The 23,625-nt window shown below is 38.1% G+C and overlaps 2 protein-coding genes across 2 annotated transcripts in view; one reads left to right on the top strand and one right to left on the bottom strand.

The window, feature by feature from the left end:
- Nucleotides 1–23,625, bottom strand: part of LOC139694404 (cytochrome P450 6j1-like) — a 38,155-nt gene that overhangs the window by 8,322 nt on the left and 6,208 nt on the right. Inside the window, exon 2 of the mRNA XM_071592944.1 lies at nucleotides 11,818–12,908. Within this exon, the coding sequence (XP_071449045.1) occupies nucleotides 11,818–12,796 (979 nt within the window). The 5' untranslated portion in view covers nucleotides 12,797–12,908. The remainder of the gene's footprint in view (nucleotides 1–11,817; nucleotides 12,909–23,625) is intronic.
- The window catches only part of snky (ubiquitin protein ligase sneaky), a 36,378-nt gene continuing 30,059 nt past the window's right edge, over nucleotides 17,307–23,625 (top strand). Inside the window, exons 1-2 of the mRNA XM_071591844.1 lie at nucleotides 17,307–17,315; nucleotides 18,630–18,716. Of these exons, the coding sequence (XP_071447945.1) occupies nucleotides 17,307–17,315; nucleotides 18,630–18,716 (96 nt within the window). The remainder of the gene's footprint in view (nucleotides 17,316–18,629; nucleotides 18,717–23,625) is intronic.

The raw sequence follows: 23,625 nt of genomic DNA, 5'->3' as shown, positions 1-23,625 counted from the left end.
TATTTGGGTTAATAACTGTGGTTTGGTTAGTATAGTATGATTCACCAATAAGCTGATGATTTCTTATAAAAGTAACCCTAATATTTTTCTGTTGCATTTAGGAGTGTAATTACATGTTCTATTTGAGCTAAAGTCACGGGGATTACAAAGTACATGTACATACAATACAAACAAATTCTCACTGAATAAATAAAACAGTATTTTTTCATTCAAAAAAATTTTTGTTTGAAAAACACCAAGTTCTATTTAGTCAGTGATCATGAGTTTTCACAAAATAGTGTCTCAAACCAGCAATGCCATACAACTTTTGTTTTACCTAAGAACATTTTTCAGGTTGAAAATAGTTTAGGTGCTCTCCTTTTAATGACCATGAATATGATCACTAGGTGAGTTTAGCATCTCTATTTAGAATGTTTATTATAACAGGTTAATTTGGGATTAGATACTCAGTAAGGTAGGAGTTACCTTTAATCTACCATATAGCAGTACATAATCAGAATGCACCATCAATTTGTAGGTGTATAGGTAATTATTTTTGTGAAAATATTTGTTGCAAGTTTCAACATATTTAACCTACGATTAAATTCATGAGTGTTGTTCCAGGCAAGGGATCATTGTCAACAGGAATTTATGAGTAACCGAAGTAGGGGGATATGGTAGTAGTTGATCTAACACCCTAGGATAAATCTGGGTCACATTCAATTTATTAAATTGTTGTTATGGTTCAAGAATCGGATGCTTTGTCTCAGGTTTTTACTATAAATTCACAAAAAAATAATTTGTATTCAATGAACTAAATTATCCTTCTCAAGCAAGGTTTGAAAAGAATTATTTTGTCTCTAGCTGAACCTTCAAGTTCTGAAGTGTTTGATTGCCATATGCTGGTGTCTTTGTGTGAGCTTAATACAGTTTCTGAATCAGTATTTTTCTATAAATCCAATTTATTGGCGAACATTCAATCAACCCCTTTGAAGGCCAGATCAGAGGACCAGCCTGATCTTGCTGATTTATGGTATAACCTTTGATACGAGATGGAAACTTTACAAATTTATTTTTCTGAAAAATCACTTGATTGAAGTTTGTCTCTCACACATTTTTATAGCAAAAAAGCACGGTGAAATATTTTGCCCTTAATGAACCCAAAGCTTGGTTTTATAGGTGAAAGTATAGCTCGCTTAAAACTAAGTAAGGTTAGAGGGCAGCTGGAACTCATACATCATGGTACGGGAGGCAGTTTCTTTCTCTGTGACACCCATGAAATCCCAGGATGATCTGCCACACAAAAAATCACACATCTTGCGTAACGTTAATGCACAGAATCCAGGAATCGAATCGGCCCTAAGGTCTCCGTGTTCACTGAATTAACGCGACCGTATAAACCCTTAGTATTTTGTCGGGTTGCTCCGATTTATACCGACCTATGCCAACACCGCGGATAATTCTCAGAATGCATCAACCATTGAAGAGAAATCAGCCGATACGAAATGTCAGAATTCCAAATTTAAGAAAGTATTAAATGATCCACACGTTACAGTGGCCCCAGTAATCTTCGTTGTGGTCGCCTTGAAGGATAGAACTCCGAGATAAATTGGTGATGAAGCGTCTCAGTCGAGAAAGCGCTGCGTAGAGAGATGGGCAAAAGGAACACTTAAAACGGCAGAAATTGCCCCAAGGACGTGATCGGCTGCCTTGCGGGTAACTCACCTGGTCCTTTCCCTTCTAATGTCTTGTTCCATCGCCCTAGGCCGTGTATTTTGTAACCATTTTCATTCATCGTTTCCTTGCAAAGAATGAAACTACATAAATGAATGGCTCACTGTTAAAAATTATTTTGTTATTGAAGGTAGTCTACCAGTTAAGGTAGGTTTTCAATGGGCACAGACTGTCCTTCGCTACATTTCAAAGCCTCTACTCACGCGGAACAATGTGACAGGCTACCCTAAATTTGCTTCTACAACAAAAAGTTAATAATTACATGAAAAAGTGAATAGCAGCACAGAATTTAAAGCAGATGATGCCACATTATCGCATGACCATCGTCAAGATATTTGTCGATTTGATCTCCTATCGAGCGAAAACTAGCGTGCGCGCGAATCATTCACAATCACGCCCGAGGTCGTTAATCCACATTCCTATTCTTTTCCTCCCTCATCTTCGTTTACTTATAAATGTATTCCCTTTTCAGCCTGTCATCACCAATTAAGACGCTCTGCATCCACTTTTCTTACCTCCTTGGAGTTGATCAAATCAACCCTTTCTACACCTCCTTTCATGCCTAGCACTTCTACGTTTGCTTACCTTTCGATCCAGTTTAATTTTTACTTTCTCCTCACCCACTTCTCTAGCCTCAAATTTAAGCTTATCCTATAGCGTCAAAGATTAAGTTTCCGTACGGTACGCTCTGTATAAAAGTTGGTTACGAATATTAGTAAGTGAAAGAAGTAGTGATGGGGTATAGTACTGAAAGACGAAAAAGACATTTCTCTTGAATAAGAAAATAAATTTCGAAGAAAATGGAAATAAAATGCTCGGGCGAAGAGAGGGATTAGATGGGAAGGGACCTGGTGGGTTCTCCACAATATAGAATAGATTACACAGTCGAGCATGTCCTTGAGGCTCTTTATACCGTTTTACGTGTTTTCCCAGTCCCTCTCTCTTTGTTATCCTTCCTTGTCTCAGACCTCCACCACCTCCAATGTCAAGCGGAGTCCTTTCCTCCAATGCGACTCCAACGATGGATTCTGGGAATGCCCTTCACTTCTTCCTTTAAACTGAAATGCCGATATATTGGCCGATTTTTCGTAAAATATAGGATCAGCCGGTTGGAATACCTATCCGCCCATCCGATAGTTCAACCGATAGGCATTGGTGTTTGCTGAACTTAGCCAATTGATCTTTGATTTTACTTCAGATTTTTTTAAAGAACGAGACTTATTTATAGACTAATATTCACAAAAACAGAAGACGCATGTAACCTAACATTTCCGAAGTACGAGGGAAATCACAAACCTACGTTTAAGATGTTACTGTTCAAGCTAGAACGGCAGACACAAGTGGTTCGAAACTATTTCAGATGAAGCGGGCTTAGTTATTTTCTCACGCGAAATGATGTAGCAGCAACCTTGTCCCACGTTAATATTTCATCATTTGGGCTGCGGAAATCATGTGTTCGAAACTTGAATTTTTAAGTGTCGAAAGATAAAGGAAGCATGATTGTTGAAGTGAATAACTTCACTTTAGAATTTTATTACGAGTGACGCCACAGCATCGTGTGACCATCCTCAAGTCGTTGGGCGATCGGTTTTCCCATCGAGCAAACCCGTAGCGTGCACGCGGGTGATTCACAACCACGCCCGAGAGCCTTAATCCGGGAATGTGAAGCCTCCATACATATTGTATGCATAAATATGAATTATATAATAGGAATTTGAGACTTCTAAAAGTGGTTTCATTATTCGCGAAGTCAGATATGAGGAATCAGAACGAAATGAAAATTAATTCAAATGCATAACTTGTACCATAGTGCAAATTACAGCAAAAACTAATCCTACCGTGGGAAATGACTAATATATTTATATGCTTCGTAAATGTTTGGTGATCAACGAAAGCAGTTCGTTTATTTATTTGTCATTCGTACTCTTTCTCAAAACTTAACGTGCATCAGTTTAAGTAATTAATTCATTCTTATTATATTTTTAAAAGTACCGTTACTTTATTTGTTTGTACTCGATGCGAAGCATCCGAATTTGACCCGACAGCCAATCAGCTGGGTGTCGACTCCCATCCCTTACTTCAGCGTCTTCTTCACGGACGCTTTTGAACAATATCCGCAAGATGTACGCACCTCGTTGTCAACCTTCAACAGATATGAATCTGCGGACACAATACATTCGCCAGCATCTGTTGATAGAATTTTTGATTCATGATGCATCTTCTACCTCGGGCGCTACGCCCATGTTACGAAATCTCACTTAACGAAGCTTTTAAGTAAAAGGCATTTAACTAGCACAAAACATCAAAAATCTCATATCAAGAACCGTAATTGTTTCGCAACGTCATATTGCGAATGCTCATGGTCAGTTTTGGATGGAATGCGTTTTCAGTGGAATTATTTGGACTTCACTCAAAAGGACTTGATCTTGACCTGGGCCTAAGAGTGCAGGAAACCTCTTGTGGTTGAATGGAAAAAGCGTAATATTCTTTAATTTAAAATCAGGATGATGAAAAGTTGTTCTTGAAAGAACCGCTTTCTTCGTGTTGACATAATGGTTTTCAGTCCACAAGTTCTTAATATTCTTTTGTTTTAATATGCCAGCAATTAATGAATATCATTCTTAATAACTTCGAAATGTAACGCTATTATTCGTACACCCCTGTTATCTTTATATGCATGATCTGAAACCAGGTAGCCCAAGGATTTAACCTTTCATCATAGCGAACTAAATTCTCGGTACGGATCGTTGGAACACAAAAACATTTTGACGTTCGCGGGTCGTACGACATAACTAACGTGCTGATTAATGGGACGTATTGCGGGGTGTATTGGCGAATGTGCCATTCAGTGGCAGACCCATGCTTAAGAAAAGTACAAGGTCGGTCCCAAAAATATATTGCTAGAATTGATACATACACTCAAAATTCTTCGAAGTAGAACCCTTGTGCCTCCACACACCGCTGCCATCTGGTTTTCCACGCCCTCTGGAAGGCGGCGCCCGGAATACTACAAATATCTCTCGTCATGACCTGTTGTAACGCTTCCATTGAGCCGTGTTGACGTCCTTTTAGTATGGATTTGTGGCGGGAAAAGAGGAAGAAGTCTGGGGGGCATTGTGTAAATAATTTAGATCCTCACTCACATGATCGAGAAGCTCTTGGCAGATCCACGTGTGAGTTTCCTTTGGTTCGTCCCAGAGTACTCGCGGCTCCAACTTCGTACCCACCATTCTCATGCCCGTTTTCGTTCACAAGTCGATGCGCATTACTTTTAGGAATACCAACTTCAACGGAAACCATGCGAACACAATTTGCGATCCGTGTCGAAAACAATTCACTCGTACAAGATTTTCTTCAATTTTTGAGGTCGAAGGGCGTCTTGAACGTTCGGTGTCTTCAACATCTTCTCTACCCTTCCAAAACAGTTGGTGCCCCACAAAAATACCCTATCAACCCGTAGTGTTATCACCATAAGCTGCCTTCAGCGTGTCATGAGTTTCTTTCCCGGTTTTGCATGGCGTCATGCAAAATTTGATGGCGTAGCGCTGTTCCAATAACCTGTTCACGACAGTGCGTAACGAGGTCACGTTATAGAGGTTTCGTAAACTAACGATCCGCACTCCGCAAAGGCCGGAAGCCAACTACCACCAGCTTCCAGCATCTCCTGAGACTCCCTTGAACCCAGCCAGAGAAACCTCCAACCGTCTGTACGTTTATCCGGGTAAAAATAAGCCATACTACTTTTGGGACAGACCTTGTACCTCCACCAGACAAGTCTTGAGCGTGATTCATCGATGACCCGTGGTCCGGGACATTTAGCTCCCACAAGCTCGTGCTCTGCGTTAAAGCTCCTCTGGCTTTCGTGATTAGCAGTTTCAAGAAAGCAACTCGTAATCCTTTATTCATCCTACTCTGAGAGCCAGCAGGTAATCTTTTTTGGTTTATTTTACCCCTTCAGCTTTTCCTCTAGCGACTCAATCTCTGTCTTTAGGTAAAATATATTGAGAGTTTGAGGATTGTAATGGAAAAAACCTCGTAAAAGTTGTTTTTCTTACCATGAGAAATAAAAAAGAGGCCCGTCCTTGTATGTGAGGGTTCCACCTTACATAATTACATGCAACCCTGCCTGGAAAAGCAATACTGTTCGAGTTGTCGGTAAACAGGTTTCTCCTTACTTAAAATCCTCCAAAATTTATAGCTGACCGACAGAATCATTCATTAATGGGAAATGAGATATGGTATGAGCTGACCAGCAACATTTTGCATCGTATTTTAGCGTATGATAAAATATTCGTCATCATTCATCATGAATGGGCTTTCCAAGTTTTAATCGTGGACAAATCGCCTTGAACAGGGAGTTAACATTTTTTACAAGTAAATTACGCTGCAGAGGTTGTCCATTGTTATTCCTCTGGTTCAAACTATTAACGCCATGATTCCAAAATTAAAAACTTTCCTTTAATCTCCGGTTGTCATAGCTAGGCAATTAATAGTGTAGTGAGACATATGTTTTCCGGAACCAAAATTCTGCTCTGCAGGCCCGAAAGCCTGGCTCGAGCTGACACCTTGGCCGAAATTGATGTAGTAATACATTTGCAGAACAGTGGGAAATGGACTAAAGAATGAATATCGATCCGTTCTTGCGGCCTTCATGGCCAGAAAGGGGATTGGAAGACTCGAACAACGTGAACATTAAACATCCCACAATAAGTGAAAATGTTTTGCGGGTTTTAAATATTGAACAATAAGCTAATTTATGATTCAAATTGAAATTAGTCGTTCCAATTATTTCTCGAAAATATTTTGAGGTATGATTGATTAGAAAAGTGACATTTAACATTATAAACTTGAATTTCAATTCAATTAAAACGGTGCATCCTGAGTAAGTAATCAAGATACATAATGCGACGAAGAAAAGGTTGATTTGAGACTAACCGAAAAAAAAGGATTTTACTTTGGGATTCAGCTTCGACCAAATTATAGATTTGAACCATCCTTAGATTTTATGACTGAACTTTGTAAAATGTAAGGAGTTGATATCCGCTCGCTATCCTGTGACGACTCTTTTATTTGCAATAAATGGGGCGAAATAAGTCCTTGGAAAATAAAATAATATTTCCACAATGAACTAGGATTTTAATAAAAAATAAATTTTGTTGCACGATATTTACACATAAGAGAAAAGATAGAAATATTTGTTTAAACGCATACATATAATGTTAAATACCGTTGGGATAGTGAAAACTGGTGTTGGATTGGAATATTGTATAGATAATACCTTCTTAGTTGTCACTGTTTTCCTAACTTTATCCTTCTAACTTCGTACCTACCGTCATAAACTTCAACGATATTACGTGACGTCTAAATGTCATTAATCGGGATAATTCTGTACTTTAAAAGGCGTATTAGTAAAACTTTTATATTTGCAGGACAGACTGATGTACTTGACAAATGTTGATCGATGTCTTCGATAAATATTACGGAGACTGAGGACCAGTTAAGACGAATCGAATCTGGTTTGTACCCTCAACTTATTTACTCTTATGCCCGCGAGTTAGCCGCGTGATAAGTATAAGACCTGTACATTCATTCTAGTGTACATACACGGCTATTTCCTCTTCTTTTTATCTCCGACCGGACGTTTGGAAAAGAAACTGATACTAAAACGGTTTCCCACTTGTTTGCGTGCCTTACGTTGCTCTGCAAACTCACAAGAGTACGCGAATACCTCAGGAAGAGGATTGCGCAGTATTTCTCACCTACAGCTTCAGTGTCTCGGTTCTTGAGCGTAGAGAAAGGATTTCATTCCAACGAAACGTAGTCCAAGGACATTTTGCCATGCGTTGAGAGCTGGTATCAGAAAGGTGATTTTGTGTGGGTGTGAGGAAAGAAAATGCCTATTAATGATATTAGCGATGGACATAGCTGGCACTATGAAGATTAAAATATCCAAGGAACCTATCAAGAATAGTCATGAATAAGAAATAAATGTGCAAAACCATATCGGTTTGCATTCATTCAGGGAGATTATGTATAGATTCGGAAGAAGTTGAGAATGCTTCAAATTGTTGCAAAAATATCGGAAATAAAAATTTCCTGTTTAATGGGTTATATTATTGTTGGACACGATATGAAACCTGCTAAGTACATGCACGTGTTCTAATGCCTAATCTGTGGGGTGGTACATGTTCTTCTCGCGCCTTGCCTTGCTGAAAATATTCTCCTCGCCCAAGGCACTTCCATTCATTCCCGAGTTGAGGTTTAATTCCTAATCTTATAATACATATCTTCTCGGAGGGCTAACCCTATGGGAAATTATAAATCGATTGATCTAGCTGTCATGGATGGAAAATAACAAGCCACGTTTTGAGAATAAAATCAGATGAAACGTGTTACCTTTAAAAATTAGTGAAACTTAAGTGTCCGCGTTATATACGTACAATTAGGTACGACTAAGGCATCTTTTTTTATTACTACCGTTAGAAACTTATGATTAGCGGAAATATGAATTTAAAACGTGTTTTTCATCGCGTCTGGTTTTGGAATTAGAATTTTTTTAAGTTCGTTTATTTCTCGTTATATGATTTATTACTCGCAATAAAGGAACTAGGACCTTTTCTTTGGTTTTTTTGAAGGATCTTGGGTACTCGCAGATTTTTCTCAGTAGGAAGAAAGTAATTATTCACCGAAAAGCAAGAGAATAAAACGCGGAAAATTCCGGTAATATATCTTGTTTGCTGGAAATTGCGTACAATCATTTCACAGTATCTTATTGGCGATTGAACGAATTACTGAGAAGAGCACCTTGCGTGTTTTTATTTTAAAAATCAATGATTGTGCATATAAGCTGTTGATATATTTCTATTACACTTAATTATGAAAACAAATTTTAATTTTCTTTTACACTTAACCATATAACAAAGTTTCCTGAAGTTATAATATAACAAAGTTTCCTGAAAATAATTGTCTCCTTTTATGTCGTGTAAAAGAGATCAATAATTAGTGACGTACGCTAGCGAAAGGATTCAGCAGTAACACCCCATCCTCCCACGGATAGCAAATGCAAATCCATCACCTTTAGCAAAAAGGTAAATAGAACCAATGGGGATTACGAATTCTCGAAAAATGTCATTCCTAGAAGTGATATCTGTAAATAATTATGAGCATATTTAACCAAGGATTTAGGGTGGGGGCTGAACGTGGAATACATTGCTAAGAAAGCTTTCAAAACTCTGCATTGGGTGATGAGAAAATTCAAATGGAGCATTAGAGCAACTAAGGAAAAGGCATATGAGACCCTGGTTAGACCAATTTTAGAATACTCATCACTTGAATGGGACCTGCACGAAGGAGGACATAACAAAACCGGATAAGGTAAAAAGGAAGGCTGCCAGATATCTACTGGGGAAGCAGAGGAGGATGGAGAGTGTGACTGAAATGTTAAAAACCCTGGACTGGTAACCTTTACAAAGTAGAAGAAGAATAAGCTGATTTTGTGGAATGTTCTGCATTCTGAAGGGATAGAAGCTTGGGCAGAACTAAGGAAAGAGGCGGGAAATCCAAATTTTATCCGGAGGAATGATAACAAATTCAAGATAAAATGCCGGGCACAAATAACTAATAAAAAATGTCATTTCTTAATAAAACAATTGTGGATTGGAATAGTTTGCCCGCTTAACTATTCGAGTCCTTTCCCAACAGGGTAAATATTTTTAAGAAAAGATGTAAACAATTTATCTAATAATTTGATTGATGTGTTGTGTAAAACTGTATGCAACAGCATAGTTTTGATTTTTTCTTGTTGATTGGGAAACTGATGTTAATGAGATGGGGATTTTCTTTTTTTGGTAAGATATTGGTGTTTGGACGTTTACTTTAAGTGTAGTTTTTTCTGACTGATTTAATGTATTACATTTTGTAATATTGATTGGATTTGAGATGACATGTTATTTTTACGAGGCAAGTTTGATTGTAATTGTTGGGACTTGTGTGCCACCTGACTATGTCTATCAGCACATGTGCGTTTTAATTATAATAATATATTTGACCGACATTCTTTCCGCGGCCGTATCCGCACTTCTCCGCTATTCAACGTGAGTGAAATTGAAATTCTCCAACGGAAATATCTGTTTGTAGCGACAGATGCATCAAAACCCATGGTTATGGAGAAAGAATGCCATTCCCTAAAAGAATCAAGCCTCAGGGATGACATTTTGGCTGAACTTGAATCCACCGAGTTGTGATTGACAGGTTCACGTAGAATTAATGTGGGAAGTAAGCGAAAATACTCAATGTATTTTACCTCATATTTTTGACCTTCTACGTCACTCTCGTGTAGGGATACTGTAAGACTACTTGGTGTGAAATTTGTTTTGACCTGTAATATGGCAACGCACAGGTAATGAATGCCCCTCCTGGATTTTCTCCCAAGCTAAAAATGCATCATCGAGTTTGGAATAACACACTCGATGATTCACTTTCCAAACTGATGGTCGATTTATAAACATATAGGTGGTATTTTTTTGTAATTTTGCTCTTAATCGATTTGATTCACCGAAATAGAAAGTGTAGACTATTTAATACTTAGGAGTTACCCTTACTCACTACCTCTCGTGGGTGAAACATATACTGGGAATCTGTGTGCAAATCAACAAAAATGTGGGTTTTATTATAAGAGTTTTGGGGAAATGAGACGAGAAGGTGAAAGAACCATGTTATCTTACGCTATTTAGGCCTCAAGTAGAATATGCTGCAATCATATGGGATTCCTAATGGAGTTGGATTGATTGCCAAATTTGAATGCGTGCAGCGTAGAAGAGCTAGATTTTTTTAAACGTTGTTATGGTAAACTCAGTAGCGTATCAAGATTATTTAAGAACTAAGATGAGAATCACTCGCTGAGCAAAGTCTAAATCAGAGACTAAATCTCTTGCATTCATTGAAAGGAGGTCTCTTTTACGATTAATTTGAAAATGTATTATAAGCCTCATCCTAATACACTAGGAGAAATATAATTAATAAAATTCCAGATATTGAGTGTAGAACAGATAAATTTAAGAATCCATTTTCCCCGCGAACGATAATTGATCAGAATAAGATTATTCGAAAAGGTGGGAAAAGTATTTTTCTTTTTTCATTTTAAGTAGCTTATGGTGCTGTCTTTATCTCATCTAGCTTTAGTTAGTGTCCTCATTGTTATCTTAACTCCTCTCGTATGCGCCAGATATTATTTTTTTTAGTATATAGTATATTTTAGTATCTCGCAAGCCATCTCTAAGGTGTGTGGCAGGGGGTGAATACACACCAGACTAATTTTGACAAGAATATTTTTACCCCTACCGTAGTCGGACGACACTATTCTGATCCCCTAACTTTGTGGAAAAAATGACACCTTAAATCTATTTGCTCTATAATTAATCTCTCTAATTTTATTGACAAGATATCGCCTAACGTAGTACGATGGGGAAAATTATGCATTTTCAGCATCACCGCTAAAGAGACATTTTTCCAATTTATGCCAGAGTGGAGAATCTGTAATTTAACCTCCGCCCCGTGAGTAATTCCCGGTATAGTGCAGCTCATTTAGATACCGCAGATGGTGTAACTGTAGTCATGATAACATACATTATGTGAATAATTTTAATATACTGTAATTAACAGTTTTTTAAAAAATCTAAGTTTTCATATTGAATGACTGGTGTGTCATTTCCCCCTACCACGCACCCCAGCGATTAATTTCAGGGTGCCACGTAGATGTAGATCCCTGGCAGTCATTGTTTTCTGAACATGAAGGACTTAATGTCTTATGCACTTATTTAGCATATATGAACTAAACATATATATATATATATATATATATGATATTATGGAGTTATTGACAATTTAAAAATAATGGAGGAATTCAAATATTGCTGCTCTTATTGTTAAACTAGAATAAGGTCGCATTATCGTCTCATCGGAGCCTGTCACCTGGAAATTCTTAGGAAGAGTTTGAATTTTTATTCTTTTTAGCTAGGTCTTCTGATGTTTTGCGTTCAATTTCATATATTTCTGGGAAATAATATTAATATAAGTCATATATAAAAATCGTGACCTCTTCCTTACCTTGTCTCTTTCCATCGACTTCACTTCGTTTTCCCTTATCCATATTTTGATTTCCTTGTTGGTCCTCAGTCTGGTCCAGACGAAGTCTTCCCTCATTCCAAAGTCGTATGAGCATCTGCATGTAATCATTTCGTTTGACGTTCTCTTGTTCCCTCCTCTTCACCTCTTCACAGACAGTCTCTCTGAAGTACTCCGTGACTTCACGAGGAACGAACGGTATCCTTAACAGCTTGGCCAACCACGGGATCTGGAGAAAGATCAGTTGCGAGAGTACTTTCTTCGGTGTCGGCTCCAGCAGCAACCTCACCATACTCCTCAACTCCGTTTCCGGATGGTTGATGGCATCGCAGGGAATACCTAGGGCACAAGTCGACAAGGTAGACGTCGTGAAGTTGGTGCAGAGTTCCCTCAACTCCACTTCCCACGTCCCATCTCGTTCCCTCGTCTTCTGGTCGACGTGGTCCCTCAGAATGTCGCATACTTCGGGCAACAAGGCAAATATTTCCCTCAACTTCTCGTCGGTGAATCCATGAACCAAGCAGTCCCGTAGCCTGCTCCATCGTACGCCACTGAGAGCAAAGAGGTGTCGCCCGAACATGGGATCCAAATGCTCATCTCCCTGAACTTCGTTCGACGGGAAGTAATCGAAATCGGTGACGATGACCTTCTTGACGAGTTTGGGATCGCGGAGAAGGATTGCAGGCTGCGTGAACTTATAAAACCCCACATACCTCTTCCCTTTCTCACGGTTATAAATATCAGCGTACACCTCGCCTATGGGTTTGCGAACTAAAGCTGCGTCGGAAATACTCCCGAAGAAAGGCCACGCGGGGACGTGCGGGATGCCGTTACGCTTCCAGTGGACCAGTGATGCGAAGGAAAACCGGTACATCGTGAGGCCTATTGATATAGCAAAGATAGCTATGACTTCTACCAGACTCCATTGTCCCCATGGTAGCCATGACAGGGAGTCAGTCATTACTACCGAATAAACTGGCCGAAGATCAAAGAAATATTTCCTCGTGAGACGCTTACCAGTGGTCTCTCCCAAAGCTTCTTTGCTATTTGTTTTAGCACTGGGTAACTTATTCCTGGAAAAAAAGAAAAAATCCAAATTAATTAAAACCTCGTTGATTTTACGTGAAGTGCGTAACGCAGTTCAAATGTTTGAAAATGCAAATTCAGCTTTCGAAAAAACACGAAACAATTTTGAACTACTAAAAATTACCAATAAAATATGAGAGTTTGTAACAAGAAAATCACTGTGGTAGATTGTTAGGACTGAAATGAATTATCGTATTCAGTATAATATCAAATGTGATGATGATTAAAAATCCGCTCGCAACTGGCACCAAATGACTAACATTAGATATTTAATAAAAGAAACAAAAATACGAATTCAATGGTTTTAGGCTCTACTTTGTAAAAATTCATGATCACTGAATGATACATCTTGATATGTTTTCACATGTTTTAGTAGGTATTTTTAGTTTATTATTTAAGTTTAATATCGTTTAGTTTTAGTATAGTTTTTGTGAAAAAATGTCAAGTTTAATTAATCAGTGAAACAACATTAATTTCATGTTTGCACTCATAAAAATTTGTTCTTTGCGAGTTTCAGTGCACATCATTTTGAAACACTCTTAAAAATGATAAAGTACATCGAAATACGCCGTTATTATAACTGAAATAAGTGGGAAACTATAATAGTTTTTGTTTCTGTTTATTATGTACTGGTTTTCCCGCACCAAACATAAATCTGTATCGTGTAAATCAAAATATTTCATGAGCAGTACTAATTTAAGGCATCTTTGGTACATGACGGGCATTTGGCCATAAAATCCGTACGTGTATTCAAATTCAATTCAATTCAATGCAATTGGTACTCGGAGAACATTTACAAATGTGCTTGATCAGTACTTCCTACTCGTGTGTAAGGCGCTGGAATTAAATTATATTGGAGGAATAATCTTAATATTTCTTTAGAGGTGGTCGATGATTTTGATCACTGAAACCTATAATAATTAGGACATTTTCGAGATCAAATGCTTTTAGTGAAATTATTTGCTTTAGGTGAGGGCAAAGAACGGAAGTGTCGGTAAACCTTCTCTGTTCTTAGTTAAAAAAATTGATCGAAGAGAAAAAATTATAAACCATCAGACACAAAAATGTTACCAGAAAAATAAAATAATGGCCGAAATTAGGCGTGCGGTGATTTCTGATGGGGCCACACAATGGGCTGAGTAGGTATTTTACAATTAGCAATAGTACAGAATTGCGTACCTGGCTGTTGACTCCTGTATCTTGTATTTGAAGGTATTTTCCAAGAGAGGGTATGGAAAAAGAACAGGATTAGGTTATATGAATAAAATTTTCTGTTTCATGCGAGATATGGTGGAACTATTCAATCATGTTTTAAATTAAATTTGTATGTGCTGTCTGTCGCTAAGATTTATTGGTTTCGCCCTGTTCTTCCTCTAAGTGTTTCAGCGCACTCATTAATTGAAAAACAGTGCATCGAAGTAATGTGTATGTATGTACCAAAAAGAAGAGGGAAGTATAATATGAGGGTTGGGTGGAAAAATAACGGGATGGGGGAAAGGGGATTGATAAAATATGGTAATCCCTATCGCTGATCAAATTTCTCTGACATTTTTCGCAGGCCAATTTTGTTCTATTTAGTTTACCTGTCTCCCACTGTTCTATAATCATATATGGTGCTGTCCTTTGTTGTCCAGGAAGAGGATTTCAGGTTGGGGACAAATCATGTTGGCGTTCCGCTGGCAGGTATGCCGTCACTGTTCCAGCACTATTGGCGTTCAGGCTTGTTGAAATTCCTTCCCGTGGCCCATATATGATCAATGGTTTAATCAAATTTTAGTCTCCTAATTTATTTATGACAAACTACGTTTACCGGAGAATTGAAACTTCTCAAGACAATCTCCCTGTTAAGGCACACGTTTTACCACAACGTCGAAGCAATGATTCATTCCATGGCCAAGATGAACGCTTCAGCAAACGCTTTTGCCCTCTGGAAATTTACGGATGCAAGAGCGGCCCGACTGAAAAATGTGAGACCACGGCGTGTGCACTTCAGCCTTGAAAAAAAGCAGCGAGTTCAGAAGAGTAGGGAGCATGAGAAACCAATTCAAATTTATTGTTACGAAGACATACCAGAGTGAAGATCACTAGTGTTGTCTCGATGGAAGCACACGTGCAGCCTTTTCTTGTCGTTTATCGTAAAATTTTGGAAGAATCTTTGTCCTCAAAACATGTTCGTGGGAATCACCCATTACCATAGCGGCTTTTGAAACAATTGAATAACAAACTCTCCCCCAAGAGGACAAAGGACTGCGACAACATAGGCCACACAGAAAGATACGAGCAGTGACCTACCGCTCGTATTTCAGCGGTAGGTCACTGCTAGCGCAGTATAGTGTAGGTAGGTAGGTATTGAGGACATTATGGGAGAGGGGATGCGGAAAGGTCACATAGAGGAACAGGAAAAAGTCACCTGGGACTAGGTCTGGACTCTATAGAGAATGAGGAACACTCTTCACAATGATTTTTGCGAGGTATCGGTATTTCGCGATGGGTTTTGCAGAACCCACCGCGCACAAACACGTCTCATGGGTAATTTTCTGTTGCCAGTGTATGAAATGAAATTTTTAACATTTCTCATATTATTATTTACATTATTTTACGATCTTCTCCCAAATTGGCAGCGGCGGTTTTAATGTTTGCTTCGTAAGAGCAGTGACTGAGGTTCTGGGTCCACCTTCCATTGAAATAGACCGTCTTCAAATATTCTAAACAATTTGATAGTTATGCTATTGGGAGCATCAGACTCTCCATATGTCTCGAACAGCATTGTATTGGCTTTGGCAGTCAATCCGTTCAAACGAGAGCAATATTTCAGTGCGGCGTATTTCTCGTCGCGTGTTATCTCCATCGTTACCTTAGGCGAGGTGAACATATTTCGATCTCTAACGGCTGCCGCTTAGACAATACTGGAGTCATATTAATGAAACTTGTACCGCATATTCAGTACACTTTAAGATGACAACGTGGAAAAATATTTGTACCATAAATTAAGCGAGTAAAAAAATTGTTATCACTGTTTACTGGACTGGCCTCGTATGTCTCACTAGTGAATAAAATTCAGAAAGAATTAATAGCATGAAAGGTAATTACACTATGTCATTCTTTAAATCAAATTGTTTTGTGTGAATTATTATATATGCATTGTTTATAGCTAAAATAGTAGTAATTTAAAGGACAACAGGAACTCTATCGCATAATCAAAGCCGGTTGCGGACTTTTTTAAGGATATCGAATAAAGTTACGTCTGATAGAAAGAAAATCCCTAGTCCATCCTCCAAATCCTCTATATTTTATTTCACTAAGGTAAGATGCTTTTCAATTCCCATCCTATTGACATTCGAATATTGTTAATATTTGCTCTAGGATGTTTAAAATGCTTTCTGGAAGAGGACGCTCACTAAACGATTACGTGTTCCTTGGGGATAAAAAAACCATGGCAATGGTATTAATTGCTTTATCGTTACCAGCCCTTGCCATGTCTTGTAATTCTATGTACCCGTTTTAATTTTATCCTCGATTAAATGGAGCTGTGTGCTAACCCCGTGAAATTGAAACCGTCCCCAAAGAGTAAATAAAAAATTCTCTCGTGGCCTTGCTTGCATCTTAGACAACGGAGCCATTCATTGAAAATGCTCGTATTGCTTCGACGAAGAGAAATGGGTCCTTGACTGAATCTATATCGCAGGAATTTACGGAACGAATGTAATTCAGCTGTCAAATGTGGTTCTGTGTTAAAAAAAATCCTTTCATTCCAACGATCGCTCTTTTCTCAGATAGTGGCATTAACTCTTAGGAATAGATGAGTTTTTCGCTCGTCAAAAATGACTTAATCTGACTCGGGAAAATTTCAACGTTTTGACCTCCGCTGAAAATCGAAATACGTAGGCCTGGGCAGGCATGCGACGGCCTCAAAAATTCTCAATGAGGAGTCGTAAAAATATGCCAAGTTTCATTGCGTGGTCTTTTTAGCTCGACCTTGAAAACTCCGCAAACGTTTCATTCTCAGCAGTTAGGATTATTGTGAGATTTGACTCAGAGAAAATTCAGATCTCCGTGCACGAATGTTTCATTTTGTGCATATTGTTTCTATGATAGGAGAAGAGGAAGGTTCTATAACGTTTTTTTGGGTAATCCGCTGTTTTATTGAATCCATCTTACCCGTTTGGGGACTGAGGTATGACTGTATCCGGATAAAACGTTCTTTTGAATTCCCTTCCCACTTTTCCCTTCGTTAGGCAACGGGCAGTTCAACAGAACAAATAGTACACACCTTATCCTTGGGAAGGTATGCACTAATGATAGGATAGTTTGCTTTTCATGAATGTTCACGCGCCTTTAAGTAACACTCGTAGAAGTGTTTACTCTGGCCGCTGTACAGAAACACCATGACGCAGGTCAGTAAATAACATTATACTGTTTCGCATATTTGCACGGGCTATCTCCATAATAATAATATTTATTTGATAGAAACTTGCCCATTATAAGTCAAAAATATAACAAAATTTTGTGCTCATGTGCATGAACGATGAAATTTATGTATTTTTTGTACAACACGAGCATTCTATTACGACATTTTATTTGAAATCATAAATTCGCAAACTGAATTCAAGCCCGCTACCAGCCCAAGCAGACCATTACACCATAAAACATTAAAAAAAAGTTTTTGGTGCTACTATGGAGCAATGGTTTCAGCTTCTCATTTGCCAGTGTTCTGTCGAAACAAGTTATAAAATTCATAAATTTAATGCACGTTCAAATTTTCAATTCACCATTTTCCAAGGCGGATTACTTCTATTTGTATAATCAAGCAATCGCTGCTGTCATTTTTACTGTGGCTATTAATTTTATCTGAAAGATTGCACATTTAGATGCTTTCCTTATTGACAGAATGCATGGAAATTCTATTCGTATTACCAATATAGCAGTCAAGGCCGTGTTTTTTCGGAACAAATAAATTAGCAACCATTTCATTAGCCTTTTAATTTAAACATTCAACTGACAACCCGAGATAGGATTCTGTATTTAGTCAGAAAGCATAGAGTAGTATTAAATGATTTTGTATTACTTTAGGCGTAGTAGAATTTAACTTGGAGAGAAATGATGATAAACAATTGTTTCTTTGTCTCCGGTGTAACTTTATGGAATTTGCATAGCATGTTGAAATGAAATTACTGACTTTGTACTTCCACATACTTGATTTAAAAACACGACTCAGGTTTCGATGGTGAACGTCATCATCATGACACCTGGGTCGTGTTTTTAAATGAAGTGTGTGAAATTACATAGTCAATAATTTCATTTCAGTATGTTAACTATTGTGATTTCCACTATACTATATTATAGTAGATTGTGGAAATTAGTATATTATTAGTATAGTGGTAATCGCAATTTTCAATTATGATTTCTCTCCAATATGAAAACTTTCCACACAGTTAAGCTTGAAACTATACTGGTCCAATAATGATGCCTTCAAGGGAATGCCACTTCGTTTAACAAGCCACGCTCTGTCAAACGATGGATGCGGTACGATACGAATTGTTGAAGACGGAGTGAAAGAAATCGTTTTACTTAGATCCCGGGTCTTCAAGTTGCCAGTTGAGTATGCCGTAATTGAAAACTCCTGCTCTCTTGGTGAGTCATCACCCATTTAAGTTGCGCTAGCATCCCTCTCTACCTACATTTATATCCATTTAGTGTTTTCTTTTCAGTATAAGTGGATGGCGGAGATACTTAGAGCCAATGAGATGCTGTTTGCAGCAACAGAGCTGGCTAAAATGCTGGGGAAGCTAGAAAAAGTAAAATATTAGGTATTTTGGATGGAATTAAGGGTGGTAAACAGTATGAAAAGCTAAAGAATGAGTTCTTGTAATATCATACATGGGGTTTAAGGATATTTTGCGTATATATTAGTTAGAGCTTAGGAATATAGTAGTGCGTAGTTACCCATTAACCTAACGTATACCAGCATACTGCTGCTCGTAATAATAATGATTATCTTTCGTCAATAGTCAAGTTAGCAGTGATTTGTGGAAAAAAGAGGATTTTTGTCGAGAAGTACCCTTGAGAGGATAATTCAGAAGAATCTCGAAGAAGTTGGATTTGAATCCTTACTAATGATTTTACATATGCGCTATGAACTTATTTTGAAACTTTTTCTATTTAATCGATTCCATTCCTATCGATATAAAGGTGGACTATGCGGAAGCATATCTTCTTTAATTATGGAGTTAGCTATCTGCGACGTTTCCTCCTTTCTTTCTCAATATCTTATTGAAGAGCTTGTTTCCGTACTCCGATAGAACCTTAGTTGGAATCCGATTTCGTCGAATCCGTCGAATTAGTTGCGTAAAGTAGGTATACATCCTCAGCTTATTATATTGATGACAGCTGCCGCAGATCGTGGATTGCGAATCATTCTTTTTCTGGTAACCATGAATTGGAACTTTCAATATCTCATTCTCAAAGTCTAATCAAGTTCTTGAAGGTCTCATGCTGGTGGCCTAGTTGTCCATAATAATGATTTTAAACCTTGTATTAACATCAAGTCGACCTACTACCTCTGTCTCCAGCTTCTGAATTAACTATCTATTCCAGATTAAATTTAACTTTACTTTTTTCTCTTTCTTTCATTCAAGGGCTCGTTAGTTCGTGGTCTGATGAGTAACGCCGCACTGGGTGGCATTTCGAGTCAGTGCCACATTTTACTGGGTTTTCATTTATTGTACTATGGCGGCAAACGATTTCTCAAAACTACAGAGCACCATCACCATCATTGTGCCATTGGTATTGCGCTTTTTGCCCTTCGGTTTGAATCTGAGGCGGCTTGATTCTGAATGATGAAAAGCAAAACCATTACTTTTCACCCTCAGCACTTATTGACTTATTCCATGCATATGCCATTGAAAATATGCATCGAGCTTTTACGAGATGCAGTCAGCCAATTGAAATGGAAATAGAACTTCCAATAAGTTCTCTCGTAAAGGTATTCATGGCGTAAGAGTTGACATCTGCGACACGAAACAATGTAGGCCAATGGAGATTTAATATTTGCATAATAACATCCAATTTTCAATCACCCATGGGAGGGGCCAGCAACAATTGGCCTCTCAGATGGCTCCACTCTAACCGACTCATACGTAGGCGTTAGTGTCATGGCTTCCATAAGAGAAACATATACCTACACATTTTCCGGAAGTTTGCAGTCGGTGTAGAATTTGACTAGCAAAAGAATTCGTGACTAGCAAAAGGCTACCAACTCCTTGGTTCATTAGAAGTATTCAGTTGTACCTTGCAATTACATTTTTACTAGCTCACCTATAGGAACGCGGGCACGATACTTCATCCCTTTCGATTCAAGGAGGGAATACGAAAGGTGAAGCAAGGCGTGGTATAGTTGCATACTTTAAAAACTTTTAAAAATATTAATTTTCTAATATGACCTCTATTTAAACACTAGAAAATTTTCACTGAATACAGATCCCTTTTAAGGACTTGGTTAATACTGATATTTATTCTTAGTTGTAAGAAGCAATCCTTGACCGAGTGTTGATTCTCGCAGAGGAGCCAAGGTGAACTCGATCCAATGAATGAACATTCCCTAATGCTTGTCACTACTGATATTTAGCATACGTTTTATTAGTGGAGGCTATTCGTTTAAAGTAAATAATCATTATATAAAGGTTTTCTCCTGTAGGTGTCTCATAGCTGCATAGCAGTTTGATGATTATACGGGTATAAGATCTCTCTCGTAGTTCATAAATATTAATGACCCTCCATAACTGTGCGTTCCTTAAGTAGGTATTCCCAAATAATCGTCGTGGGTTCCTTCTTTTAGATAGCGGCCTCATCATAAATATTAACTCTATCCTAAAATATTAGGGTGGCCCTCACTTAAAGACGATCTTTGAATTAGTGGATCAAGGACTTCTTGTCTACTTCCGATTTCAGGCTTAAATTTTGATGGAGCAGCAAAAGGTTTATTTAGAAATTTTATGGCATATTTTCTACTTAACTCGAGAAAAATCATTATTTAGTAATGTTTGTATGAATCAATTCGCGCTTTTGGGATAGTGAATTCTACGATTAGTGCGGATTAATTAAGCTTAATTCCATATGGGAGGAGGGGTCTTGGCTCATTCCCTTCTAATCGCAGGATCCAGAAAATACCCCTGAGAGGTGGCTAATCAAGACACAGGCCACGTAATACATTCCCTCCTTCTTGAATCCACGGAAGATAAAAAATTGTGGAGTATCTGTATTTTTCTAAAAGTACCACTCCAAACAGCGCATGGTAAAGAAGTAGCCAATGTAATCCAGAACCTGCAGAACAATTCAGGGAGACCAGAGCTGCAATATATGCCTTCGTGCTCACATAACTAAAAACAACTGGCAAAATGGTAGCATTTACGTAATAATGGTAGTCAACAAAGTGTTTCAGATCAAGTTTGGGGAAGGGGTCAAAATTCGTCCAAAAATTATCGCCAGATTGATGGCCATCTCCCTTGTGCGATTCATCAATTAGGGGTTCATGGATTTTAATGTGAGATTATTTACCCGGGAGGAAGTATTATTGTTAAATTATTATTATTAACTAATTTACCGGTTAAAGTAGGTTTTGGTTTTGGATGGACAAAACTACCAAATAAATATTTTATGACTACTAACGAAACACAATCCAGCAACCTACTGTACATCAAGTCCCCTTTTCATCTCTGAGTACTTCCTTCCGCCCTTCATCCCGTCCAACTTCCCATTCCTGTTCCGGCCCTTTCCTCGTTTGCCCAACATTCTCCCCTCTATTACAGTTTTCAGCATCCCACTGCCGATTAATACGCTCTTCATCCATTTTTCCTGCCTCCTTAGGATTTCTCCCAACAATCCCCTCTCCTCCCACACCATACCTAGCACTTCCTCATTTGTTTTACTTTCAGCCCATTTCACCATCTCCACCCTTCTCCACGCCCTTGATTTCAAAAGCCTCCAATCTACGTCTATCCTCCTGCTTCAGTGACCACGTTTCCGCGCCGCACATAACTACGCTCCATATCAAAGTTTTGACGAGTCTTTCCGGACTCTCCGTTCCCCACTCGCGCCTGAGCAGTCTGAGACATGTACACGTTGTGGATTAGCCTCCTGTCCCTCCAATGTATTCCTATTTTCTGCTATATACTCCAGAGTTTTTCCCAATTGACTCTATCAAATGCCTTTTCGAAATCAACGAAACAGGCAACTACGTCCTGATTGTATTCTATATTCCTCTCGATTAGTAATCTCATTACTGCAATGGCATCGCGCGTGCCTCTCCCCTTCCTAAACCCAAACTGATCATCCCCTAAATAAGCATTTGCCTTACTCTCCATCCTTTTGTGGATGTTCCTGAGAACCACTTTAGCTGCATGGGAAATCGAACTTATTGTTCTGTTGTCCTCACATGATGTAGCCTTTATCTTTTTCGGAAAAGGAACTTACACTGATCTCACTAAGTCTTCCATAAATATTAATTCAGTTAAATGCAATAATTTTCACTGCTTTTAAAAACTTCTATCATGATTTTTCAGGTAAGCGTCGCTTTTACGATTTTAAGAAAGAAACTAAACGGGTATTTTTTGGGAGTTGTACATAATGTGTATTTCAGTGATGATGGGCTTTTTTTTATTCTTCACATTCTCATGGTTCCCTGTTGTTGGAATAAAGTACGCGGTAAACATCGACCCCTATCTTAGGTGTTTGACTGTAATTTTATGCTATTGAAGTACCATCTGACACGCTCTTCCCTCGCAACGTCATATCACACCCATACTTACTCGCCTATGGATAAGACGTTTTCATTTTATGACCCATGCAACTTTTATGAAAAAATAATTTTCACCTGTAAAAATTAAACCTAGATCATGCCCTAACCCGAACGAACCGTGTTTAATTTTAATTACATGACGTGCCTCCGTTATCCCTTCACCATTTCGTTCTCAATCGTTTCTACGGGAAATAAAATTGGCAGTTCTTTCTAGTATGTAGAGTGACAATGGTGTTTGGGATCTCCCTCGTCTTATTTTACTTGTTTTATCTAACCCAAAAACTTAATAGATTAGGTGCCAATGCACGTCTTTGATAATTAAATGAGATTTGGGCTGTGATTATTTCTTTCTTTGGGGTTGGATTATGAACAAAGGTAGAAAATAAGAGATTTCGTCGGTTAAAGCTCAATATGCCTAATAAAACTCTCAGTTTTTTTAAATGCAAAAAGCTATAAGGAAATACTCCTATGGAAATAGATAGTGATATTTGAAGAAACTCTGTTTATTAAATTCCCATGCTATTCTTACTTGAAAATATCTACTTCGATTAGTTCGCCAATATTTTGGTGAATAAAGTAACCAATCGGGCACGGTTATCTTCCAAATGAGCATGAGAAACCGCATCAAATCTTACAACGGTCATTTTTGTAAGTAGTCGCTGTTTTAATATCTCCGCACCAACCTACATCATTTCCGAGGAGGGCTATCATATTTGCGAACGTTTTCCGCTTAAAATAATCGCACTTTAAATCGAAAAAATATCTAGTTTGTGTCTTCAGTTAGCGTTTCCGTGAAATTTTAAATTGGGATGACTAATCTTTACTGGGAGTTATAATTTTGATAGGAGTTTAAAAAAATAAACATTACGGGAATAAACGGGAAATTGATTTCACTTAGGAACTATGATTTA

This window comes from Hetaerina americana, unplaced genomic scaffold (assembly GCF_022747635.1).
Source record: "Hetaerina americana unplaced genomic scaffold, ioHetAmer1.1.p SCAF_5, whole genome shotgun sequence".
NCBI classification, from domain to species: Eukaryota; Metazoa; Arthropoda; class Insecta; order Odonata; family Calopterygidae; genus Hetaerina; species Hetaerina americana.
Note: the sequence above shows the minus strand (reverse complement) of the source record. Positions and strands in the feature narration are given on the sequence as shown.